At 51.2% G+C, this 27463-nt stretch overlaps 1 protein-coding gene across 2 annotated transcripts in view; it reads right to left on the bottom strand.

Annotated features, from left to right (window-relative positions):
* Positions 1 to 27463, bottom strand: part of SLIT3 (slit guidance ligand 3) — a 591804-nt gene that overhangs the window by 76351 nt on the left and 487990 nt on the right. For both annotated transcript variants that reach the window (XM_028102736.2, XM_028102735.2), the window contains exons 11-14: positions 25995 to 26066; positions 22336 to 22407; positions 11094 to 11237; positions 9723 to 9886 (exon numbers count right to left, since the gene is read on the bottom strand). In XM_028102736.2, the coding sequence (XP_027958537.1) occupies positions 9723 to 9886; positions 11094 to 11237; positions 22336 to 22407; positions 25995 to 26066 (452 nt within the window). The remainder of the gene's footprint in view (positions 1 to 9722; positions 9887 to 11093; positions 11238 to 22335; positions 22408 to 25994; positions 26067 to 27463) is intronic.

Genomic DNA, 27463 nt, shown 5'->3' with positions numbered 1-27463 from the left:
TCTGTGGGCTCTTAAGCTTTTGTGGGTCATGGACCTTTCCGAGAAGCTGATGCAAAGTTGTGTTCTCCTCAGAGAAACGCTCATAGGTGCATGTGTACGGAATTTGGGCTACAATTTGGGGTGAAGAGTACTTAGTCCATGATGCCCATCATCTGTGGACCCTCTGAATATTCATGAAAATCCCAATGAAGAGATTTCGATGGCGTTTTGATGCGGGCTGTGTCAGGGTGGGGAGGAAGTCAGGGAAGGGGGTTAAAACTCAGTTCTCTTCAAGCAGGTAACGAAACAACAAAGGAGACCCAGCATATGGTGGTCAATGACCACTGACTCCAGGCCTCAGCATCGGGAAGACAATAATGAGGGTTGGGGACCTGGGAAATTGGAGCCCAGGCCCTAAAGCCTTGGGAATTTGGCTCAGGGTTGCCTGATGGTCCTCTTTAAAACCAATAATAGCGATAAATTAACATTTAAAAACTGTCAAGACAAGCACAACCCTTGTGAAGATCCAAGTGATTTGCCCCGTCTTTGAGAATAAGCTCCATTTAACTATGGTGAAAGGCCAGTTCTGATGAGCTAAAAGTGGTTGGAACTAAGATTTATTTTTTTGACATCGAGTCTCTCCTGAGGTCACACAGTAACAGCAAGAGTTTCAAAAAGTAACATCTCAGGAGAGGCCCTGGGTGCTGCTTTACTGATTAGAAATGATCCCTTGGCACCCGGGCAAACCTTGTGAGAACAGCAATCCCAGTGGCGGTCACTGGGGAAGCCCTGGTTCTCCCCAGCTAGTTGACAGGGGTCAACATTTCACTAGCGCTGTGCTAGGTGTGAAACACAGGCTCGGTCCACGTTTGTCCAGTGCGTAAGCAGGGTGCTGCTAGCACATCAGCTGTCCCGTATGTGAGTGTTCCTGAAGCGTTTCAGAGAACGTGACCATCCCAGGGTTGCTTAACGGCTTGAGGCAGACCTTGGTGGTCTGATCCGCTACAGGGCCAGTGTGGAGCACTACCAGTATAGAAGCGTCAGCAGTCGTGGGTTTGTGCAGGCCCTGGCACTTACTAGCCTCAGTCCTTCCACATGGACAAATGGGGGTCTAGGACTTGCCCCGTCTCATGGGGATGGTTGTGCAAATGCAAGGAGAGCAAAGCAGTGGAGAGGCTCTGGGGAAGGGAAAAGAACCATATGGATATTTGTGATCCTACTACTGTCATTTTCCAGAACCTAGTAGAACATCTGGCATATCAGAGGCCACTGAAACATCCGTGTAGCTAGTGATAATAGCTGACTTTTACGGAGCATGGACCACAAGCCAGGCACTATTCTTCAAACTTCAGATGGGGGAAGCCCATTTAATCCTTGCAACTCTCTGAGATTATCATGACTCCATTTTATAGATGAGAAGACTGAGGTCATCGGATCAGTTGGTACACGACAGAGGGATGAACCCAGGCAGGCGGATGCCAGGGCCCATGTGACTAATACTATGCTTTTCTGCAGATGTGTATTTTGACAAAACATTTATGCCAGTCTTTGTAGGACTGATCATAGAGTCCAGCTTGGCGGAGGTAGACTGAATGGCGCTTTCCTGCAGGGGCTATGGGAGGCAGGAAGCAGCTATCTTCTACGCTTGTGGTTTCTTACCCCTCACCTTATCAACCTACGCTAATCCTTGATTGCGGATGAACTTGGTGGTCTCTGATTCTGAAGGGAGACCTTCTCCTGAAGACAGGGGATCAGAGGCCTGGACCTGTCTCCTTTCCCTCTCTGCTCCCTCCCCGCCTCCCTCCTTCATCCCACCTTCCACCCCCAGGCTTGTGTGAGCAAAATCTGTGCACGTGTCCCCGCAGTTATTTGGGCTGCTTCCTAATCCAATGCATTATGCAAATCTCTTGCCCTTGGCTTGCCAGGATCCGTCCCACTGAATAACTCTGACCTGGGCCATCTTCCTCCAGACACATCGGCATGCTGAGTCCTGGGTGAATTTCATTTTGCAAACCCTGCTAAATGACAATCCTCTCTTGTCCCCTGCCAGTGGTTCTCCATGCTGATGGCGTGAAGGGATGCTTCGTACACGCGCATATATTTTTCCTTCAGAAGGCGTCTACGGTGGAATCCTTGCAAAGTGGAGGAACCCCGAGCACTGATCAAATGCCTTTGAAAGACAGGAGGGAGCACGGTTTGCTCTTCAACACAATGAGCCTGAAGATGTACACCGGCTGGGCTGTGGCCGGGGACTGCCACCGATTAAATGCGTTTTCGTTTTAATCAAGGTGAGAGCGTCTGTAGTTAGCAGGAATCGCTCTCTGTAGTATAGTTAGATTATAACTGGTGGACCTCTGCGATGGAACCGCTGACCCATTTTAATGAAATGATTTTGCAATTAGATTCGATGGACTAATATGTCCTTTCCAGCATTCCCCCCTGCTGTTCTTGTTATTGCCCTGGTTTGTAACAACGAGGGGGTCAGAGTGTGATATTTTATAGGAGTGGGAGCCAGAAATGTTAATAACGGTATTTGCCCAGAACCCAAAGGTTTCCTTCCCCAGTCAGAGCCAGCCTGAAATGCCACCCCCAGCACTTCATATTTCATTACCGAAACTACCCAGGGTTTCTCGGAGCCATTTGTTATGCCTAATGCTCATAACTACCCAAAAGTATTTTTAACTTTTCCAGAGCTTTAAAAGTCCATTTCAATCTCAATGCATATTTGTCACTGCCAGAAATACTTAGTAGGAGGGGAGTAACTGAATAGGCCGCTACTTCGTCTGTTTGGGGTGAGTTCAGACAGCAGAGATCTCAGAGGACTTGAAGAAGAGCCATAAAACAAAACGACGGCTGAAGCGGGTCATGGGAGAGCTGATGTCATCTGGCGTCTTGCCTGCTCCTGCCCCTGTAAGCCCTCCTCCCTTTTTGCAGGCAGCTCAGAACAACGACACTTGGTACATGATCACAGAGAAGCTTTAATAGACTGGGGGGTGGAAATCCACAGCAATACGATTTTATTACGAATCCTTGCCCTGTGGCCACTTCCCAGGAGAGACTGTCTTTGACATTTGGATGGTCATGGGATTGGGGCAGGTAGGGAGCCACAGCTCCCATTTTTTGGATGGCCTTGGCTGCAGAGGCCAGTACCGGGCCCAGGATGGCTCCTGTCATTAGCTGTCCGGATTTGCGTCATTCTTTAGGCAACCCGTTTGTTGAATGAAAGTCATAGATTCATTGTTATCTGATGACCATGGCCCTGCCAACACATGTGTCCAGAACTCTCCTCTTCTACCTCCAGTATCCCTAACATGGGTGGGATGGAAGGAGAAAAGGAGCAGAAAGAGGTACTGGGGGTGCGGGGGAGTTCATCAGCTTGAAGAGAGAGTCACGTGGACAAGCAAAGGGTCATAAGTAATGAATGGAATCAAGAGAGCATTGCTAGGCACACAGTCATCCGCTCATAGGCAAAGGCTGGGGGATTAGACACCAGTGGCTGGAAAATGTCAACTGTTTTACCAGGAGTTTGGTGATCAGTTGGGCAGACCAGCTGTCCTTGTAAGCTGTCCCCATCAGAGTCTATTATGAATGCAGCCATCTGCCTGAAAGCAGAGGGAAAGGCCCAAGGCCTGTGGCTGGGCACTGCCCGGTCATAAGCCTGCTGCTGCAGAACCGGGGAGGTGCCCAGGAAAGTGCCATCGTGGACCCACTCCAGAGGCCCGGCCCCCCTGTTCAGGACAAGGAATTGCTCCAGGCTCGAGGATTTGTTCTGTACCAAACAGATCTTGGTCTGTCCATGCTGGAGGGAGGAGCCATTTAAACTGTGCTGCTTGCTCACTTGCTTACTCAAGTTTTTCTCTATCAACAGAAGCAAGCTTGAAAGGGTGTGGTAAAATTTTTTTCCCACTCCCTGTCAATTCAAGTCAATCCTGTCATTCTTCCCCATTTTATAATTCAAGGCAATGGATTTATCCATAGCTGGGAAGGCTGAGTGTTACAGCTAGAGACAGCAGCCATCTGACCCTGGGCAAGTTAGTTAACCTCTCTGACTTGATGTGCTTATCTGTGAAATGGGCCTTATAAGGTTGTTATAAAAATTCAAGAAGGTAATGATGGAAACAGTTCGATGCCTGACCTATAGTAAGCACTCAGTATATGGTGAAAGCATCCAGAGAGGCAGACGACTCTTTGTTACTCAGCAACGGCTGGGCCCTGGCTCTGAGGGGTGACCTGAGGGAGAGGAGACAGTGAGAGTCACACATCACCGTGGGAGGCCAGAGTCGGCTCCCAGGCCTAAGCCAGGGTTTGGTTCCCACCCTGGCTCTCTCTTATCTGGGACGAAACACACAGACTCCATGGCATGAACCAAAAACAATCTTCTAGTTACACTGGGCCTAGGGATTTACCAAGAAACAAACAGAATGGGAGGTGCCAAGATCCCTCTCTTTATTATCAGAGACAGTTGATTTCTGCACAGCCCTTATGTGGCATTGAACGAGCACCATGTGAGGAGTCCAGCACCTAGGCCACCGTGTTAACTGTTCTTGGAAGGTGAAGGACACAGACTGGACTTTAGGCTGCACGGGGGGGAGGGGTGGACCAGGGCCAATGTACTCATGAGGAGTGGGGGTCGGGTTCAGAAGGAGCCACAGGTTAAATCCAAAGTCTCAGACTCATGCCACTTTCACCCATTCTCATGCCCACATCCATCCCCAATGCTTCCGGTAAAGATGGCGGGTAAGGAGTGGATCACAAGCAGTATGACCTTTGGGTTAGCTACCACTTGGGAAAACGACCTTGCGCTGGGACCCTGCCATGAAACCATGGGGCATATTTCATCGGTGTACCTGTTCTCTCTGAATAGAAGGAAAACAGTGGTTTCTGAGCTATGACCTAGCTCCTTTACCCCTCGGCTGGCATCCGGTGTAGATTTGGGGGATGACGACTCCATCTGGGGTAGGAGATGTGGATATAGATCTTAGCGTGTCCCCCGTGTGCTTCTCCATACCCATTTCAGCTCATATCTGCTACCTGGAGGTGGAGGTGCTCTGGGAATCCTTCAAGACTCCCTCCCCCCCGCAACCCCCGCCCCCAGCCCTTTGTGAGGCTAGACCGGGACAGGTGGGTCTGGCAGGTGCTGGGCTGCGGTGCTCCAGAGCAGAGAAGAGGTGTCCAGCGGTGGTGGCGGTGGCGGGCCATGCTGCAGGAGAGCGCGGTGCTTTCCGCGGTGCTTGACAGAACCATGTTCCGTTTCCATCGTTCCACCACATGGTTAGATCAAGCACAAAGGAAAGCCCCGCGGCGACTGGTCAGAGTCAAGGTCAGGAAGCAGCGTCAGAGAGAGGACAGGAGCGCTCAGAGGAAGCAGCGTGGAGAAGCGGAAGCCGGAGCAGGCCCCCACTGAGCGTGATTAGTACCAGGAGCAGGGTTCCACAGGAACACTTCTGAAGACAGGAGCCCCACCGCCCTTGCAGCCCATTCCCAGGGGAGATACATGGGAAGGGGAGAAGAACAGGTGGGAGACTGTTAGATACCCCTACGCAGAAGTATCAGGGCGCAATGGAGCCCTCCCAAGGGAATTATGACCGCAGATGTCTCTGGTCATCTCACAGGCCTGCACTGATCTCTAAATCCCACTCAATCATACCATCAATCTGCCAAGACATCAGTCTTAGCAGAAGCATCTTCCACATGCTCTGCAACCTGTCTGTCCCCATAGCAGAATGGATCCGCAGCAGTCTGATCTCCCAGCCTCTTAAATGAAGAGACAAGCCACAACTTCCAGTGGGCTAACAAAGCTGCAATGCTCTTCTTTAGGAAAAGCGCCTTTGCTATTCCACACCTCAGGAGTCTCCCCAGTACCCTTCCAGGTGCCCAGAAACCCTCTGGCTGACAGACATTCATCCAGGATGATTCGAAGTATCATGGAGGGGGAGTATGGCATCAAAAGAAAATACGTGACCTTAGCCAGGGAGAGAGATGGGGAAGCCGATGGGGCCCCGGGTTTGGGACTGGGAAACCTACAATCACAACGGTCTGTGAACACCGACTTTCACAGAGGAGCTGACCGATTCCCATCACGATGAGTGGCCTCTTTCAGACTAAGAGAAGGAAGGAAAGGGGGAAGACACCGGATTCTAGGGTCCTTCCTGATTTCCAGATTTCCTCCACGGTTGTGAATCATGGCAGTGGGTAGAGGGACCAACAACCAACTCTTTCTGGGTACTGTGGGCCTAAGTGAGGGCGCCTAGTCCCTAGATCCCTATCTGCAATAGATCCGGGCAGTTTTTGCGAACTTCCTCCCAAGCCACTAGGAGGAGATATGTACATCTTGACGAGGTCAGAGTCAGGGCCAGGGGACTGGGCACCTCCCTACTCTTGCCCTCTGATAGGAGGGACCGAGTCGCTGTTCCTCTACAGTGTGTTTTTGGGACAAGATGGTCACAGCATCTCGCCAGTGCATACAAAGGTTGTCTGCAATGGTTGACCAGTTAGTCAAGGTTACGTCATAGTCCCAGATCTGACCTCTTTCAAAGCCCTCCCATCTGACCGGCTAGAGGTGCTCACTGCAATCTGGTCTCAACCCTGCTTCGACCCCCAGACATGCAGGGCTCTATAACACTGTGGTTTGGGGATTTCACATTCCAGTTTGATCAGAGCAGGGAAAAAATCCATCCCTTTCATGCCCCTGCTCCCAAGCCTTGAAACCTTCTCTTTGATTTTCCTCAACAAAAATAAATGGAGGGACAAGGGAGAAAATTTTCACAGTACGTCGGAAGTCCAGGGTTTCAGATCTCGTCTTGAAAATACTACTCTCTAACCTCAGACAACACTTCTCTGCTGGGTAGGCCTCGATTTCATCATCTCTAGCAGGGACTGGGCGATGTCTGAGGTCTCTAAGCCTCTGATGCCCTGAGCAGTGTCTTGCGGTTTGCCATCCTTGTGCATACCGTGTCACCACCTTCTGTACTTTTCCCCGTGAATTTCTTCTTGCCGACAGATCTCTACACGCCAAGGGAGGGGGTGTGATGGAAGACAGGCAGCATCTTCCAACTGCCAAGTGCTCCCTTGGGGATGCGCCTGGAGTCCCAGGCAGCCAGACGGTGCCTTTTCAGGGGGACTTAATCTGATGGTCAGATGACGCCGGCTGGCAGCGTTCACCTCTAACCTGACACTGCTGCCCAGGGCGGCGGATGCAGCTGATAGAGGTAGACACAGGGCAGCTGGCAGCCAGATGCCCTGCCTATGGAGGGGCTCTATGTGTTGCAGGAGCAGCCCTCAGATTGGCTTCTAATTACATCAGCTGTCTTTGCAATGGGGGTGCTTTTAGGGGAAAGTAAAACACGGAGTTATTATCTGTCAACTCCAGTATGTGTCACCCGCCCCTCCTTCTTCTGGAGCTTCCTGGAAACACAGAGCTTTAGACCTATGGCTTCTGTATCCCCTAAAGCCAAGACAGGTCTGGGCCCCAGTGTCTGTCAAAGCCAAGGCCTTTGATGCTCACCAGTAGCTCTCTCTACCTCTCTTCTCTGCAGCTACATGAAGTAATAGCACATAGAATGCTCGATGTCAGGCATCAGCTCTGACGTCCTCTACCTTTATAGGAATAATCTGCTTAGTATTGATTAAAAAAAAATCTTTTAGACAGGGTCAGTCCAAGAACCCTGAACTTCTGTTTCTTTTTACAATTTCCAACCACTCCTACCCTCCATAGGAAAAGCAGCCAGGATCCCACCCATGCACAAGTGGGGAGGTAGGGGCAGAGCAAGAGAATGAGAGGTTACTGTGTCCTAGGTCAGCTTACTATTTTTTTTTCTCTACTTAGTTCTGCCTGCACCCCCACCCTGCCACCCCTAGTCCCAGCCTACAGTCGTTCCTAGGCACTGGTCCAGATTCGGTCCCTGGAAGATGCCGGTCCTCGGACCCTGGGCTGATTCCACTCCTGCTCTGCCCCCAGGGTCTTGGCGTCAATCTGGAGCCTTGAGATCACGATGGAAGACCAAGGGGTTGGGGTCAGTAGGTGGCACCCCCTCCTCCTCTGTGTCTTACTGCCCCTCTTCTGGGGCACAACTCCTTGACAGAGCTAATGACCTCAGCCCTGGACAGACTTGGAGAGGAACAGAGAGGGCAGAGGGAGTAAGAGGTGCGTGTTATCAGAAAGGCCCCGGGCGGGATGGTTGTGCTTCAGGTGACACCTCCGGGCTGGGAGAAGGTTTTCCTCCCTGAGATGCTGCCGGCCCCAAGAAGGAACTTAAGGAAAGAGTTGCAGGGAGTGGGGGGTGGGCCATGAGACTGCATGCGAAAGAGAGTCACCCAAGCAGTGGGACTGCCTTCCCAAATGTTCCTTCTCTCCTACATGCTGTGCGGAGTCGAGGAGTGAACCAGACTTGGGGCCTGGTCTTGCCTCTACCATTTGCTTGCTGTGACCATGGGGGTGCCCTTTTACCTCTAGGCCCCTGGCTCCCTCAGCTGCAGAATGGGAACCCCTCCTGCTGAGCTCAGAGGACTAGTGGAAGAACCAAATCAAACTGGAGGCACTCAGCACAGAGTTCATCACTGGCCAGAAACTGCTCTTGTAATTGACATTGTTATTCTGCGGAAGGTAAGTTGGGAGCAATGCCTCATTTTGCCACCGAGTACCTGTGATGTCTCCAAGCTCTCTTGAGGTATTAGTTTCTATGGAAAAAGCAAATAGCTAACGTTTACCCCTCTGGAGACATGGACTAAAGGATCTGACTTAGAGGCCAAGAACAACATGAAAGAGGCAGAAGTCTGTCTGCTGGTCTTCTCCTGGCGACCAGGGCCCACGCTGTCATTCTCCCTGGGAGAACTCGCTTACATAAGACGCTCTTGGGCAGGGGAGAAGAAGGGTTCTCGCTGACACACAGATTGTGAGGGTTGGTGCCAACCCATCTCAGCACGTCATACTATCCATCTCTCACCATTGCGAGCACAATGCAGTGTGGTGATTTTTTTCCAGCAGCAACTGACACAGATGATCGCCATTTTAAACTGCCTGCTCATCTAGCTATTGGGTCAAGGACGGCTATTTCTCTTTCCAGGATGAACCGAGAACTCCCCTGCTGCCATTCACCCCTGGTCTCTTTCCCGGATGCAATAGGGAGGAAGGTTTCCAGAGAGAGCTTGGAAACTGGAGGGCAAGGCTTTGCTTTCCTACTGAGCACAGCTCTTTGCTGTTCTCTCCATAAGCAGAATGCATCAGTCTGGGGTGGAGGAGTCGGCTAGTGAGAATGTCTGAAATCTGTAACAAACTCTGGTCTAAGGGCTGTACCAAAGGCCATCTTAGAGGGAATGGGAGGCCCCCAACATTACATGCTGCCTGCAGCCTGGCCTGGGCGATATTTATTTCCCTATCTGCCACTTGGGGGGCACACTTTGGGAACTAAAAGAAAATAAATCGTGGCCTCTAAAAGGCACGTGGGTAAAGGCTGTACCTCCCCTAGCTTCCACCTAGCCCTGGAGATAGGCTGCCACCTGGGTTTTGTCTCTCCTGAAATTGTGCACCCCCCACCATGCTTTTATTGTGCGCGTGTGTGTTTTATTTTAAATCCATAAGGTAATTGGTTTTCTGCAGGACTAACTGAATTTCCCCAATTTAATTTGCAGAGATGCTCCCGAGGAGCCATTACAGTGCTTGCTGTCCTCTAGATTGGATTACCGGCCTCTCTGGGGCTGCTGTGCTCTGAGTCGGGAGGTGGGGCCCAGTCCCGTAACCTGATTACCTGAGCAGCGGAACTTCTTGCTCTTGATCTGGCCGATGCGCTTGTTGGCCAGCCGGCGTGGGCTGCTGCAGCGGGCCCCGCTCGTCTCGATGGGGTTGTCCTGCAGGTAGTCGGCCAGCCACTTCAAGTGGCAGTCACACACAAATGGGTTTTGAGCTAAGTGGCTGCGAGAAGGAGGAGAATTGATCAGGAGTGACCTGTGGTGCCACGCTGCACCACCACCTTGCCTGGAGCTTGGGTCCCTCCTCCTCAGGCAGGGTGCAGGGGTGGGGGGAGGGTGGAGCTGAGGTCAGAGAAGGTCACAGCTGCAGCTGGCAGCCGGCGGGGGATGGGGGGGCCGTCTCCCTGCTCTCCTGACTTGGGGCAGGACCCACCATTGATCTCGACCCTGACCCACACCGGTTCTGATGGGCCAAGCAAGCGGCAGGCTCAGGGTCTGTGCTTACAGCAGCCCAGACTTGATTTCTCCAAGCCTGGTAATGCCAGGCACGTAAGCAGCAGGCGTGCCAACTGGCCACGGTGGGTGTCCCATATACAGCAGTGGGCATTGCTGCTCTCCTCTTTGTCACCAGGCCAGCACCGTGGGTCTGGCTTCCCCTGGCTCACGGGAAAACTCTTCACAGCGCCAACATGGGGGTGCTCAGCACGCGGTCGTTGTTCAACATACAGCGGCTCTTCCTAACTCTTTATCGGCACCCGCCTCTGGCTACAGGGGCAGTTAAGTGCCAGGTGACTTAGAAGGCGTCCAGAAGCCCCAGTTTCATGGTCGGGCCTGGGCTGGGTGGAGATCTGTTCTCAGGTGTCATGTATCTAATGGAGTTACTTATGAACATCTGCAGTGCTCGGGAGTGAGGAAATGCTCCCTGAAGACGGGAGGTGAAAAATTCTGAGTGCCCGTATCAGAGGTTTTTGGTTTTGCAGGCTGGTGGGGATGTGGGTGGGCAGGACTGGGTTATCAGCAGAGACGGAGCCAGCTCAGACTACCCTGGCAACAGTGGTTAACAGAGCAGGTGAGCTGCAACTCCGCCTGTTCAAATACTAGCCGGGCAACCTTGAGTAAGTTACTTAACCTCTCTGTGCCCTGGTTTCCTCACAGAGAAATGAGGGCTCATAACAGCACCTACCTCACAGGATTGCTGTGAGGCCTAAAGGTCTGAATATAGGGAAAGTCCTCAGCGAGGTGTGGAGCAGCGCAGGAGGCGTTCAATAGAGGTGAGCTAGAACTACCGTTATTAGTCCGTCCTCACTGCAGGCTCTAGACCTCCTCCTGGATGTGCTCACTTTGCCTTCCTTTGGGGTGTTCTCTGTGTCTGGGTGTTTGGGGTCACTTGCTGTCTGGGCACGTGCTGCCACTTGAGGGGGCGTACTCACAGGGTCTGGATGGCCTGCAGAGGGGCAAAGAGTCCCTTGCTGATGGTCTGCAGCTTGTTGTCATACAGGGAGAGCAGGTTGAGGTTCTGCAGGTCCTGAAACGTGTTCACTCGCAGGCAGTTGATCTTGTTGGCATTGAGGAGGCTGCAAGCAGGAGAGAGGCCAGTGACTCACTAATCCTGCTAGTGCCCTGAGGAGCAAGGGCTACGCCTGCAGGGGACAGGCTGCAGAGCCCCGCGCTCTTCTTGCAGCCATGGCTCCTGCTGCTGAGGGTGTGCGTGTGTGTGTGGCTCTTGCGTCCCTGTGGCCTCTGAAACTCTACACATGTCTGGGCACTTGTACGCCCAGGTAGCATGGGCCCTGTGCCACAGGCTGAGATCACCTGGAGCCCTCCCTGTGCCCGTGCCCTCCGGGGAAGCCTGGAAATGCACCACCATGCTTTACTTTCTGCTTCAGAATGCAGAACTTCCCGGAATTGCAAAAAAATCATTGGGCACAATTGTGCTAATGCTTGTGTTGATTGACTAAGGGCAATTTTGACTCCGAAAACTCCTTAGAGTTCTTTTGAACCACGGGTCCCATTAGGTTACAGGCCATGCGATCTCCCAGAAAATTCACCCATGGGTAAGCACGTGTGCACCCACAGGTGTGTTCTCTGACGTGCACGCGTGCGCGCACACACACGCACGCGTGCACGTGCATGGATGGAACCTCATGTGACCTGACCTCTCCCCCTTTCCCTCTCACCCATGTATCCCCACTCACGACACTTCTGTTCCTCAGACACCCCCATAAGTGTTTTGGCCCAGGTCCTTTGAGCACGTTCTTTACCCCCTTTCACCAGGTGGTTCCTTCCCCTCCTCTGTCACCTCTTCAGAAAGGCCTGCCTCGATCCCCTCATCTACACCAAGGCCCCCAGGCCCCCCACTACTGTCTCCCATAGCCCCGGTTTCTTGTCTTCGTAGCACTTCTCTCAATTTGTGATTCCAGAATGTTCGTTGCTGTTCATCATTTGCCTCCCACCTATGATGACCGTAAGCTCTGATGGTATAAATTACGTCTCTTTTATTCCCTTTCTTCTTAGTGCTCAGCACGAGCATTTACTAAGGAATATACCCAGCCCCATACACAGCTCCAGAGGACCACACTCCTGTGAGGTGGCACCCATCTGCCCTGGTTTTAGATCCTCAGACCCCTCCCTCCACTAAAAAAAAAACAAAAAACAAAACAAAACAAAAACAACCAAAAACCAAAAAACCCCAGCACCAAAGGAAGTTGCGTTTCCAGGAAAACTCTGGTCCAGCACAGGGGATGCCAGGAGGGTTATAGGAGAGTTCTCCAGAATGGGGCTGGCAAGTCAAGCAAATCTGAGTCCTAAGAATTTCCTTTATGATGCTAGACCGACAGGTTGTGCCCTCTTAACTAGTGTAAAATCAGTTCTTTTTAATTAAAGGGGGGGGTGGGGAGAACTAAACTAACCAGTAAAAATGTTAACTTTTTTAAAATTCCTATTTTCAAGGCTGGCTCAGAGCTTCTCCCGCGGGGGGATGGCCCAGGAGACTCGTCATGGGCTGGCTTGCCTCTGGAGGCTCTGACGCCAGGGTCCGGGGGGACTCGAGTTGGTGCCGGTGAGGCTGCCCCCAGGGGCTCTGTCATCTGTGCCACCTCTCCCTTGCTGCAGCCTGTGTGTAGTCAGGCAGCTGTGGCAGTGACAAGTGGAAGAAGTGCCTGTTTAATCTGGCTAATAATGGGCAGGGTCCCAAGGGTTCACACAGATGTCCTCCTGGAGGAAAGCTCCCATTGCTAGAATACTTGGCTTGTTTTCCAAAGTGCTTTCCTGGCACTCCCATCGTTCCCACAGTAACCTGCGCAGATGGGCAGGGCCAGCTTCCCACGTTTAGGTGAGAAAACGGAGGCTGAGAGTGTGGTGGCTTGGTCAAGGTCACACGTGTTTCCAGGAAGCATGCTGGAGGTAGTCACAAGAATTGAGGTCTCTGGAGGGTGCACTTTCTTCTTTATGAATGCCTTATACACCCCGCCCATCTGTCTATCCCCTCTGTGGCATTCCCCAAAGAGTTTCCTGGGCTTTGTCTATTACATTTTAGTCAAGGTCACTCTCCAAGGAGGACACTGTGGAGAAAAGCTGAAAGGACCCAGCGGGACCAAGCACCCACAGGGCGGGAATGGACCCGTCACATATGTGTGTTTGGTTTGCTTGTTTACAAAGAAAAATAAAGTACATGGCGAATGATTTGTTCCAAACCCTGATCTCCAGGGCCTTCTAAGGGCAGCACTTTGCTAGGAAACATTGAACAATTCAGGAAAGAGACCAAGTCAGAGGTCTGATGGCCTGAGAATAGAATCCTCCCTACAAGATATTGCAACATCCCAAATGCAAATCTATTCACCCTCCCAGGGTTATAAATCAGGAAATCTCTGTCTCGCTCATACACACACCAGATTTCTATTTCTTCTTGAAAAAAAAAATTCAGAAGTTCTAGCAATGCTGCATCGACTGGAGGCGGCTACGGAGTGGGTGTCCCCTTTAGATAGGACCTATGCTCCCTTTTGCCACAGTCCTATTTAATCACGCATCTCTCCTGAGTGCGCACTCATTTTTGAGACCCTAGTGCAGATTAACAAGGCCAGTTGCCGCTCTGGAGAACGCTGGACACTGGGCAAAGAGGAGGCCCACAGGGAGAGAGCCGTGGTGACTCTGACCTGCCTTGAAAGGGCATCTGAACTGCCTGCTACTCTGGCAGCCCTCCTCACTCACGGAAACTACTGAGGCTTCTGGTTCTGATCCAGATGCTGTCTTGTCCCGTACCGCTTCTAGATGTCTTAGCATGGGATGTTATCGCAAAACAAGCCAGGCTGGCGGAATTACTAGGCAGAGACAACATGAGGCGCGACGGAAACGCAGAAGGGCATAGTCTCCTGGTCGCTTATTCTCTCCCAGGATGCTTGGCCCCCTAAGGCAAGACATGTAGGTGCAGGGAGAGATAAAATTAAGCTGCTTATCCAGATTCAGACGCCGAGGACAGCCTCGCTGATCCCTAGCACCAGCAAGATCTAACAGCCTGTCCTGTCCTCTCGCCTTTGGGAGGAAGGTTGGCGGCTACTCAACCCCATCTGCCTTTCACGGAAGGACCTCCGAGCTGCTGGTACATGGACAAGAGTTGGAGGGGAATTAAAAAAACATACTGTGATAGAGCAAACAGAGAGGAAGCAGCTATTTAGAATGGGGTTCAGCACTTCCCTAAGAAGTCCTGAAGACAGGCCTCCTCCGTATTTCACTTGAGGGATTGATTCTCCCTCTTTCTCTTTCAAAGCTGCCCCACCTGCCCTGCCCCATGTCAACTTCCCCCTCTGAGGAGCAGCCGTGTGGCTGCTGTGTGAAGTGATACTAATAATGCAGTGTCATCTCCAGAGACCACAGCTCTGGGCGGCCCCGGGCCCAGCATTTTCTGAACCACTTTCCATGCAGCATTTTATTTCACCGGCAGAGCGGCGCTAAGATTGTCCTCATTTTGCCGGTGAGGAGACTGAGGGTCAGAGTGGTGACGGATTTGACCAAGGTCCTCCAGTGATAAGTGAAGGGCCAGCCTGACTTCAGACCTCAACTCTTTCCAACACATAAAATCCGTACTCTCTTTTCGGTGCCCAATGGGGGGCGTTCCTCGTCTCTGGGAGTGGCTATTTCTGCTAGCTTTGAAGTGCACCTGGGCATGGAATGCACCTGGTGGACAGAGGTCTGGTTGGGCCTGGAAGACTGCTTGCCTCTTGGTTGTGTAGAGGTATCGGGAATCCTGCCAACTCTAAGCAAGGACACGGCACCAAGCTGTGAGAGATTGGGATGCTCACCAAACTGCCATTGGCACAAAGTGGAAGGTTCTTCACTGAGGGGCTCACACAGGTACAAAGCAGGGTTTCCACCTTCAGTGATCATTGACCACATGCTGATTTGGGAGCTGGTATGCATGGCTCCCCTGAATTCTCACTCCACCCTGGGCAGATCAGGGGACAGTGATGAAGCAGGGACAACAGCATCCTTCATGCAAAATGAGATGCTCCAGCTTGTCTCATTCAAGAGGCTGCCCAGTATTCAAACTCATATCTTTGACATCCTAACTACATCCCAGCTTGGTCTGCTGGATCCAGGAACTCAAGGGCTGGGGGCATACTGTGCTCATAAATATTTCCCCAAAAGCATATCCAACCATCTTTTGGGGCCACCTCCTCCCAGGCCTACCTGCTCCCAGACCCACCTCCCAAATGCCTCAGAAGTCTTACAAGCAAAAGAAAAGAGGGGCTGAGATGGTCAGGCCAGATGAACAGCAGGGCCACATGACCTAACAGGTAACAAGCATGATGTATGGCCAGGTCCCCACCAAGCCCCTTACAAACACTAACTCATTAATCTCCCCACAGCCCTGCAGGATGAGTGCCATCTCCGTATGACAGACGACACCACTGGGACAGAGAAGGCTTAAGTACCAGTGACCAGACTTGCACAGATGGTAGGTTGAGAAGTGGGTCTAAGCTATCTAAGCCCAAAGATTTTGCTCCCACCTATGATGCCACCCTGATGCCCACTAAGGGACCTGGGGAGTCACCTGATGCTTATGGGAGGAGGTAGCAGTGTGTTCTCTGTAGCCACTCCCACAAACTTAGCGATGATTCTACAATAAAACAAAACAAAAAGAGCCATCCTCCCTTCAGAGGAGATTAAGGAGAGTGGCGCATCCGGGAGTGGGAGTGCATGGACATCACCTTCTAAATTTGTTTCCGAGTGTGAGCCCTACGAGGCACTCTGCCACCGCCCTTCTCGGAGCACGTTTGGCTTCCACATATGTTCCGTGTCAAGAGGTATTAGCACTCAGCCCACTGACCAACCAACATGACGATGCTGCTAAAAGATAATCCTTTCCAGAGCTGTTGCCTTCAGAAAAGGCAAGGCAGGAAACATGCCACCGAGAACCACAGAGCTGGAGTGCACGCGTGTGTGCGTGCGTGCGTGTGTGTGTTGGGGGTGTGTGTGTGTGTGAAATACCCTGAGTCTGCACTCAGGAGGGCCCTCGTGACTCGAGTCCTTCTGCTAGGGTACCCGGCCTGGCCTCATCATAGAAGTCCCAGCTGCTCTCAACGCAGGGGGCAGCCGGCAGCTTCATCCCTTCCAGGTCCGGGTAACCCAAGGAGAAGAACCATGGGAGGGAGATGAGGTCCGCCCTGATCGCTGAAGAGGACCCACCACACCCAGTTCTCCTAAAGAGGTCAGTGGGACAGAAGGCCGCTGAGACCCCATTTTTAGCTACTGTCCTTGCCCACATCTCCTCAGTGAAGAGTCCCATGGAGCTCACAGGCCTTTGCTGCAAGGTTTGGAAAACACAAACATCTGGAGTCGGGTTTAATGATAAATTGCATTAAAATCACCTTGGCAACTCTGGCAGTTCACGTGTTGATTCAGTGGCCCAGAGCTCACATTCTGGGTGGTATTTATAGTCCTCACACCTGCCCACGGGTCTCTGGAAGACAGCAGTTACGTTACCCCTCCTATCTCGGTGGTGTTTGTCGGGAAATGCCACAAGCATGTTCCAGACTCCACAGTACAAGGTTTTCTCAGAAAACTGGTGCCAAGAAAGAGTACAGTGACCCCCTTCCTGGAAATAAGCGAAGCCCTTGCAGGAAAGACCACGGGACAGGAAGATGGCCCAGGCTCCTGCCACGGGGGTGGGGGGAGGGGGGCTTTGTGGAGCCTCCTTTTCCCAACGCAAGGCTGGGGAGTCAGTTTCTGTTTCGTAAACACTCAGATGCAGATACACGGGAGGAGAAGGATGGTACCAACAACTTTCTATGGCTCCTCCTTCCAAGAGTTCTCTCCCTGAAAGTATTAACCACCATTACACAGTGGCATAAACTATTAGGGAGGACACCAATTTAGGGAGATATTTTGGACCCCTGATTAAGCTGTAGGGTATAGTCAAACCTCCCTCATTAATCTCTTCCTCTTTTTTTTTTTAATTTCTCTAGAATTAACCTTCTATCATCCTGAATTTCTTTATCCACTAATTGTAATAAGGACTACTATCTCGCCTTAGAACAAATATAATGCTCTCACCCTTACCATATGATGTGGGGGGGATTTACTTTGACCTTCAGGAGTCTACTGCAGCCAGACCTGAAGAGGAGCCTGGTGGTGCCTGGTGGACTCTAACCCTGCCCAGTCTTGCTCTGGGCCATGTCAGGTTAAACGCTTATGTGAAGAAGCAGAAGGAGCACCGCCCCCCCCCCCCCCGCCCCCACCACCAGGCCCAACTAAGGACAACGGGGACTTCCCTTTTCTCCTGATAATGGCTGCATTCCTGGTCACCAGCTGTGGGTTGTCCTGGTGATTCCTGATGCAAGGGAAGCTGCAATGTAGCAATGCCATCAGGTGGCCTGAGAAACAGGACCTCCTTGGAGTCCACAGATACAGGAGGACTGTAGGAACAGGGTGCAAGCAGAGGGAAGCGGAGACTCTGACGGACCAGACAGGAAAGCCATCACCTGCTCTCAGGAGGTCAAAGGCCTCACCTAGTGGGACCGGGCTTGCTCCTCTCCCTTAACAGCTACGAGGGTGGTCATTTACCTCTTGCCTCCTGCTTGTTAATCTGTCCCTTAAGAGGGGTGAGTCATTCACTCAATGACCAAGCACGGGATAACCCCAGACTTTAAGTCTCCCTGAAGGCCTTCCTTGGGAAGCCCCAGGCACACAAGAAAGGGAGGAAGTCCTCTCTCAAGAGTGCATCACAAAGCAGGTTTGCTTCTGCTGCGGGGGAGAGTTCTCAATCATCTCGCCTCGACGCAGTCTTTAAAGACAAGCAGCTCCTTCATGCCCTCTCACAGGGGTTAGCGGGATGCCAAGGAACCAGAGGAAGTCCCAGGGAGACGGCAGCCCGTGACTGATACTGAGGCATAGCCAAAGGAACTGGAGATAGTTCAGCAGCACCTCCTCCTCGGCATGAGCCGGTGAGGAATGTTCCATGGACCTCCAAACTAGCTCTGCAGATCTGCCTGGGACCAGGGCGAAGCAGAAGTCTCTGGCATGGACTCCAGAATTAGACTGCCACTTCCATGCTGAGTGACAGTGGCCATGCTACTTAACCCTTCAGTGCCTCAGTCTCCTCATCTGTAAAATGGGCCTTTCAACAATACCTTCCTCTTAGCATCCTTGTAAGGATTAGAGAAGCATATGAGCATATCAGATTGCTTTAGCATGGGCTCTGGAGCATATTAAGTAGTCAGTAAATGTTAGCGGCTACTATTAGCAGCAGTAATATTACTTGTGAAACAGCTGCTGAGGGAAAGTGAGCTACAGGAGTGAAGTTTTGCTTACTGCCCTATAATTGGCATGTTGCTTGGCAAACTCCAAGATTCTCAAAGGGTCTTGTCTGCCTTCCAAGAAAATCAAACAACAAGTGCCTGGGTTGTCTTAACTTATTCCAGCCCAAAGACAGTCTGGTTTGGTTTAAGACCTCCTGGGGCCGGCTTAACATCGATCACAGCCAGCATTTACAAGCAAGCTTCTGCCTCAAATGACCGCCCGCCCCACTCAGGTGACTTTCCTGGGCATGCCGTGCAATCAGTGAGCACAAAAATGAAAGCTTTTTCTTTCCTGGGGGAGCTGAAACAGCACAACTTGCAGCTGCCCATCCGAAGAGAAAGTGATGGTTCTAGAGACATGCTGATGGCTTTTCTTGCTTTGGGAGAGGTTGACCTCTGAGCTAAACAGGAGGGATCTAGGGGCACTTGGCTGGCTGATGTCCCAGGAACCCAGGAGCCTGGGCGGGCAGGGGAATGGACAGGAACAGGAGCACCCTAAGCACTGACTCGAAGTTTCTGGTGAGGAGGGGGACGGGTGGAGCACGGGAGAAGAGAACAGGTCACCTCTCTGGTCGTCCAGCTGCACCCATCCCTGGAGCTGGGAGCATGTGCACAGTGGCATATCCTGTCCTAACCGTGGATTCTGAGATGTCTTCATGTGGGATATTTCAGTTCTCAGTGGTTTAGGAGGATGTCTCTAAACATATTTCTGGTCCAAATGGGCACTGGACTTGCTCCCCAGCAGTCTATTTCAAGGAGCGAAGCTGACAGACCACCACACGCTCCCCAAAGATAAATAAGGGCTGTTACTAATAACCAACGAATGTGTGTTTACACACTGAGTGTCTGCAGGAACTGAACCTGTTTGGGATTAATTAGAGGGAGACATACTAGTTATTTTGAAACATTTGAAGACTTTGGAGAATAGCCTTTTCTGAGTTTACCAGAAGCCATTACTGAGGTTTAGTATAAGAAAGAACTTTCTAACCTTCTCAGTACACAGTGATGACTTACTGCAAACACCCTCAGTAAGAATAGATCGAATTTGTCATAGAGGGCATGGGAGGGGTTTCTGCACCAACCGGGTAGGAGACTGTGCTTGGAGCCCCGAAGTTCCTTTAACCTCTCAGATTCTGGGACTTAAACTAAAGGAGGTGACTCTTTCGAGGCTCACACCCAGAGGACTGGGCGTCGGGTTTAGGGGGTCCCTCCCAGGACTGTTGAAGCTTTTTCCACGTAGACCCATTTGTGGCAGCCTCTGAGAAACTCTGAAGCCTGAGATATTCTACTTCTAGTGTTGGCCATCTGCTGGAACAAACCTATCAAGAAAATGACCCAGGAGGATGACCCAGGGACTGGGCAAATTTGGTGGGATGGCTGAAAAATGTGGAGAAATGGGACACGGGAGGGCAGGCAGGACAACTCAATGTACCCACTTCGCTACGGGCAGCTTCATGACAAGAAAGGAAATAGCCACGCTCACTTCACGTGGCAGAGATAGCTTGGCTTTGCGCCGCACCAGTAATTGAAGAAACGGAGAGAGAAAAATAAACACAAACCTCTTGCAAAAAGCCTTTAAGTCAAAGGAGAGGAAATTACCCAGACTACCAGGGTATTCTAATCAGAGCTTTCTTATCAGAGTGTCTCCAGTCTAACAAGGAGTAATCCAATCTACAGTGGGCTGGACGCTAAATTAGATCTAATCAGGACATGCTTTTCCAACTGCTCAGCAGCAGGTCAAAGCCCAATGCTGGGCTGTGGTTGCTGCTGCCTTCTGGAAAGTGAGCCTGCCTAAGTTGTGTCAACTCTTGGTCCCGTGTGAGGAGGGATGCTTTGTCTTTATTCCCAGCAACTCCATTCCATCTGCTAAAATTTTTTCATGAGGTTGAACTAGAGCTGCCTTCCCTGCCCGTGCAAAGTCCTGTGAGTTCTATTAATATCGTCACTGCTGTCAGCCTGGGAGACATGTCCTTTTTTTAAAAAACATGCACACCGCCCCCCCCCAACCCCGCCCGCTGAACCCATGCATGTATGGATCTTTGCAACATGCCATGCCCTGTGCTAGGCACTTTGATGCATGCTAGATTTCTCCTTAATGTATGCAAGGGCATTTTCCCGTCCACACCAGACACGCAGATTGTAAAGGGATATTGACCCCAGCCCAGTGGAACACAACACCCCCAAATCTACCTCAAGGCCCATGCTGTTGTTACGCTTCCTTCCAGGGATTAATAGCTACAGTGGGTTGCCTTCTGGTGGTGGTTATAACTTACAGTTTCTTTGCTACAAGCAAAGAACACCGTCTGTGAAACACCCAGCTCCCTGCAGAGCCCTGGTGTGTCATTGTAACAAACAGCCTGAAGGGCTCACCTGAGGGCTGGGACCCTTGAAACCAATATGGCTACACAGAGACTCTCAGAGTGAGACAGACCTAGAGACAAAGCTGAGGGGAGACACAGAGAAAAAGACACGGAATCTTCTTTCTCTTGCTTTCAGCTTCACTGAAACAAACCTGACTACTGCTTGTGGATGGACATGCTGCCTGGAAAGCCGCTGGGCATGACACACCTGACCGCACTGTCCTAGGTGCATGCCTGAGGCTTACAGGACACGGGAAGGGTAGGGGAATAGAGATGTGGAAAGGGAAGGGCTGACGAAGAGTCTCACTTGCTCTTCCTTGCAGAATCCTTGGGCATCACCCTGAGAAAGCATTGCCCACCTTCCTCTCTGTTCTTGCACCTGGCCTCCCTCCCAGACGGAGACCCAGCTTGGCTCCCTGGTCTGCAAACTCCTACTGCAGCTTTGCTTAACTGCACATGGGGAGGAGGGGGGGGGGTGGCCCTTTCTCACCGCCTGGGACTTGGAGATAGTTTTACAAAGACACACGGACACACTTGTTCACTCATCTGCACTCCAGATGCACACCTCTACTGAAAGGGCTGAACGCCTTCTCCAGTCAGCTCTTCTCCAGTCTCCACACAGGCTTCGCTGTGTGACGGAGGACAAGTCATTTTCCTCTCTGAGACCTGGTCTTCACTGCTCCCAGGATACTCAAGATCAACTCCTCATACTCACAGGAATTGTGATGGTCACCGAGCGGGCAAGGATGTGTACGCACACACGGATACTCCCGTTCCCAGAGCACAGGCACATAGATGCCACGGCTACCTAATCGCAAACCAGAGATAACTCACCCCCATCATAAAATCTTAAAACACAATGTTCTTCTCCTTGCATCTCCATATCAGAGTTCAATTATCCTCTTCAAACATTTAAGCTCAAATGACCAGAATGAAATAAATGCAAATAAATAATCCCAGAGCTTAAAATTCGAGGCAACAAATCTTCCTTTAAATTAAATAAACACATCCCCCCTCAGCCACATCTTACCCAGATAGAGTCACACTGGTGACTGATTATGTGCTTCTGTATAATTATTTCACCAACCCACCCCCACCCTTCTTCAAGGTCACATGCCTGCCAGCAGCTCTGTTTCAGCTTTCTCGCAGCCTGGTGTGCCAATGTTTGAGTTTCCTACATTCCCAACACATTCCTGCAAGGTGCTTCCCCTTGTAGGATTCAACTCAGGCTTAATTCCTAGCCCCCAGATCTACGGTCAGTGACTCATGCCCAGGCCGGGCTCCTGAGCTGTAGCGTTTAGATTTGTTCACATTGACCTTGGCCTCCCTCTGCCAACTCCCTGGCTTTCTTTCCACCAAAAAGAGGTGATGGAGGTGTGGGGTAGACAGCTCAGAATTTTTTTTTTTTCCTTTTGGTGTGTGTAAAATCAAAAGAACTGTACAGAGCGTGGCTCAAAGTTTGCAGGGCAGAACCTACAAAGAGTCCCCGAGACATACACAGTGACAAGGGGCCTACTCACAGCAGCTGTAGGGACACCAGCCCATCAAATAGTCCCTTGGCAAGCTCGGTGATCTTGTTCCCATAGAGCACCCTGCGAAAGAGCAGAGAAGAGAGTGGTCACTGTGGAGGCCAGGCCCCTGGAACCCACTCGCGTAGAGGCTGTCGCCTCGGCCAACTTCAGTGCATGGGTGGGTGGGGTTTCTCAGACCATCTCCTTCCCTGGCTGGCCCCACCCCTCCTCCTTACCAGTGGGACAGCAGGTGAGTGCCACCAGGGGCTGGAGAGGCAGGCTGTGTGGGAGTCAAGGAGGAATGGGCTCCAACCTGTTTCACTCCTGGGCAGCCCAGTTCAATAAATAATCCACAACAGGGAGCAGCAGTCCCTTTGTAGTGTCTCCCTGAGCGGCTAATATGACTCACACCTCGGCAATAAATAAGATGTGTAGGAAGATGGCCGGCCCTGTGTCTTCTTGTCTTCAATGGGTATTGATCAGGCTGAGCCCAGCCTATAGAACGTTTCCTGTTAATATCCCATTGCATCCTAGCAATTCCTGAGCTGAGTTCTTTAATCGTCCATTCAGACAGGGCTTTGGCTATCTGGGGTCCTATCCAGATGGCACAGGGACTGCTGAGCCAAGGACTGGCTCTCAGGAAACACTGGAGAGCAAGGAACTGTGACCTCGGAGTGATGGCGCCTGCACTCCAGCGCCTTCTTGACCCTCCCGGAACCAAGAAACTCTGAACTCTTTTATGCCTTTCTCTTTCAGACCTAAAGGGTCCCTCACACCATGTCTCCTATTCATGGGCTGGCCTTTGGAAATTTGGGTGGGAGCTTGGGGGAAGAATTCTATGGTCGGCCCCTCCAGCCCAGCACCCGGGGGGTCCGGTTGGCCCCCACCATAGGCGCCGAGGACCCTGCTGGCCTCCCGTGCTTTCATCCGTGGCACAGAATGCTTCTCTTGGGTCCAGCCTCCTCTGACATGGAAGAAACTGAGCTAAGGAGGCCTTCTTTTTTCTTTTTTTTTTTTCCTTTCAATTCCCTCTTGGGCCCTGAACTACACTGCACGAATGCAATATTCAATCCCCACTCAGACTGCAAATCCAGGCTGTTACACGTCTTTGAGGAGACAAAATATTAGGATGAGGCAATAGTAAATGGGAGAGATAAACCAAACCCCCTATTTTCCAGATGCCACCAGGAAAAAGAGTGTCTCATTCAGCTGGTGGGTGTGTTTCATTAATATTTCAACAAATTAATGAGTAAATAAAAGTCAGCATGATGGCTCAGGCTCACATTTGTAATTCATATTAATGTTGCTCCGCTCACTGGGCCAAACGCCATAGTGTCACTGTCTGCTCGTCTCGGCTGATGTCAGAGTTTTTGGTGAAGCAGCAGCTGGTGGGGTGGTGGGACCAGGGACTTGGGCAGCGGGTCCTCATATGACCCATCATACCTCCGTATGGGACAGCTCTAACCTACTGGGTCAAAACCACTCTCCAGCAGCCTGAAGAGGGCTGTGGGTCTACCTTGGAGCAATCTGGGCGTAGACCCACCTGGCTTTGCCCTCAAATCTTTCCTTGACTGCCTTCTTCCCACCTTTCAGGTCTTGAGTTCACACAGCTCTTCCCTGGGAAGCTTCTCCTTGAATATTTTAATGTTTTTCACCGCTTGTCACCCTGTTTTTATTTCATCACTTCATGATGTCATGTTCTATTACTTATGTATTCATTTATTTAAACATTTTTCTGTGCCTCTACCTCTCAGCTCCCTTGAATGTCGGCCCCATGTGTGCGGTGACATTATGTGGCTTGCTCATGGCTGGGTCCCTAGAGCTGAGAGCTGACAGGGTCTAGCACAGTATTTGTCGAAAGAATAAATGAGTGAGTAAGGGCAAGGCTTTCCTGCCTTTCCGCGTGGCCACTTCTGAGTTTGGGTTGGGTATGTTTGTGTCCCAAGCTCCGTGAGGCCAAGGGTCTTGGTCCATCCAGTTCACTGCCACATTCTCTGTGCCTAGTAGGTGGCACTGAATGGATGAATGCATAAATTAGAGGTGAGGGGGCGCTTCCCTTATGGCCCCAGCGTATTTCACAACTGGCCAGGGGGATGCCAATGCCATGTCTGGCAACCAGATTTTGGAATTTTTTTTTTTCTTTCCCTGCAGGACCAGAAGCATCTCACAGTCCTCAGACTGTGCCCAAGTCCCAGCAGATACAGGAAATGGGACAGTGGGGATGGGAACAGGACCCTGGCAGCGCACAGCCGCTCCTCTGCTCCACTGTGATCTTCAGGACAGTAAGCAGGCCCTAATCTCACATACGATCCTGTCTTTGATAACCCAGCCAGATGTTCTATTCGATAAATGAAACTAATTTACTCTGTAAGCAGCAGGCAACAGCTGAGTCAAGAGGCTTCCCTGTCCTCAGCCCCCTCCCAGTGGGATGGGGCCAGGTGGGGGAAAATGTGTATCTTGTTACCCACCCACTCATAAATTAAGCAAACAGGTTACAGAGAGAAGCAAAGCACAGACAGCTTGCTCACCCCTACTCAGTGGGCGGGTCATCAAGTGACATAAATGATATCAGCTGATGATACCTCTCGAGTCTTAGTGTATATTTTCCCCATTATTTGGAGTGGAGAGGCAGCATCACGTGGGGTTGAGAGCATGGGTTCTGGAGTCGCACTGCTTGGGTTCAAATCCTGCCTTCCCCGTTGTGGACTTGGGATAATTATACTTATTTACGGCAAGCTTTATTTTTGTGCAATTACTGTGTGCCAGATACTGTTTCAGGTGCCAGAGATTCAGCCAGGATCAAAACAGATAAAAACTCCTGTCTGTGCGGCGCTTAGATCACCCCGATTCCTTCTACTGTAAAAGACAGATGAGGATAAGAGTCTGTATTTTAGGTTGTTCTGAGGATTAAACCTGCAAGACTCCTGGCACATCCTAAGTGCTTTATAGGTACTGCCAATTATTTTAATCATGGTCGCCACTGAAGGTGCGTTAGGCAGGAAAGATAGAGCTCTCCCCATTCTGTCTGGGGAGGGGGGAAATAGACAGTAGACTCAAGTGGCATCCTCTGGGCCACGTGGTGAGTCACTGACAGAATCAGGACAAAGCTCCATGCCTTCCTGCCCCTGTGGGTCTCTGAGTCCCTGGTGGGTGAGGCTGTGGTTCCACCCCCAGCAGGCTGCCCCAGGGTAGTGAAATCCAAGAAAAGAAGGTCTTACAGGAGGGGGTGGATGCTTATTCAAGAAAAGCCTGAAAATCAGGGGAGGAAAATTAGCTTCTCCCTTGACAAGGTCACAGAGATGGGCGAAATGGGCACATTGGTAATAAACATATGTTACCATTCCGTCCCTCCAGCTCCCTAGAGAGCACTGCTGAGGCACGCGGGTGGGAGGGGAAATGTGGGTAGAGCAGAAGATGCATTTGAATTAGAAGCCAATAACTGGGAAGGCTGCCAGGCACTTAATCAATAAAAATAATGCATTTGGGTTGTAGAAATATTCCCCAAGATCAATTTCCCCTGAAGAAATATTTGTTTCTTTTACCAGGTTGCCAAAAGTGTGTAAGGGAACATAAAGCCTTGATAAACACCTCCTGAAAAATATGGACACATCCCTCCTCCATTGCCAACCCCCCCCCCCCGGCCCCACGCGACTCTGCTCCCCACTTACAGTGATGTGAGTGATTTCAGACCCTGGAAGGCATCTGGAGCAATGTCCGATATCTGATTCTTGCTGATGTCTCTAAAAAACATTGATGGGAGAGCCTGAGAACACAGCTCCAAGGTGTGATATGGTCATTCCTAGGTGTGAATCGAGCACTTCAGATATTTAAAGCGGTGAGAATTAATCAGTTTATTTATTCACAGTACAAGAGAAAGGGCTTAAAGACCATTCAGTTCAACTGTCTCTTGATGAAATATACTACATTTGTTTCACTCTTCTTGGCTTTCAAAGAATGCTCACCCACAGCATCTTGACTTTGACATATGGCTTTGCACATGTGAGCCCTCCCTTTATAGGGAAGGCTGCACCCAGGCACACTGGGGCCTTGTTGCGTTACCTAGCAATTATAGCATAAACGAAGCAGAAGCCGGCCTCACCCAAACACAGGCCAGGGTTCGGGCATGCATTATCTTCTTGTCACATGCCTCAGCCAATGCTGATTTTCTTCCCCATGTTGTCCTGAGTCATTTCACCTCCCCAGTGACCTTTCCTTCCTGACCTGAAAAGAGGTTTTGAGCAGTGACTAAAGTGTCTGTCTGGTTCGGTGCATCCTCCAGGTCATGTGATGCAAGCACCTCATGAGATTCTCATGGGATGGCTCTGAGATGTGGATTTGTCACTGGCAGTGTTCCTCAGATGGGCGTGAGCCCGGGGTGGGGGGTGATGCCCAGGGCTGGGGGGTCCCGTGGAGGAGCGGGAGGCTACGTGACAGAAGGCAGCCACCCTGGCTGTGCCGGTGCAGAGGAATCTTCCTGACCTGGCTCCTCCTCAGGGCCCAGAGGCTGCCCCTTTCCCGCATCCCAGTGACAGAATTCTGAGCATCCAGCCTCTAGTTCTTGCTAATGGCACTTCACTGAGGCGGAAGACTTTCTCTGAGTCCTTAGCTCGAGGGGCGGCCTCTGGGCTCCTGTCATTGGAAGGTGAGCTGCCCCAGTTTCCAGAGACAGCGCACCTCTCCAGTTCTTTTCCTTTAACAGAAGACATCAATGGGTCTTTGCTTTTGTGTAGGAGAGAGTGAGCTGGGGTCTTGGGGGGTCAACAAGGAGGAGCCGAGGGACTATGGAGAAGAAAGCACATCTAAGCTGATTCTTAAGCAACTGCCTCCGGTGAGGCCAAACCCCCAGCCCCCAGCCTCTGAAGCACGCTCCCCGGGTCTGTTTCTCCGCTCCTTCTGATAGCTTTCAAAGGGCTGCGTGGCTACCTTTCCTAGGCTTCTGCTCCCTCCATCCCTGGTTCCAAAGCCAGGAAGTTGAAAGGTATTTCACAGGTTAAGGCTTCTTAGGCACAGCTGTCGAGCTTATCCCTTTAGCTGGCAAGATCGCCTCTCACAAATCCACAGACTGTGCTCACAAACTCGTCAGTTTACGCCAGGCTTTTCTCCGGCGCTCCACTCCTGTATGAGGGTCTTACCGAGC

This window comes from Eumetopias jubatus, unplaced genomic scaffold (assembly GCF_037043125.1).
Source record: "Eumetopias jubatus isolate StellerSeaLion01/CBP00866 unplaced genomic scaffold, mEumJub1_p1.0 scaffold_5, whole genome shotgun sequence".
Lineage (NCBI taxonomy): Eukaryota > Metazoa > Chordata > Mammalia > Carnivora > Otariidae > Eumetopias > Eumetopias jubatus.
Note: the sequence above shows the minus strand (reverse complement) of the source record. Positions and strands in the feature narration are given on the sequence as shown.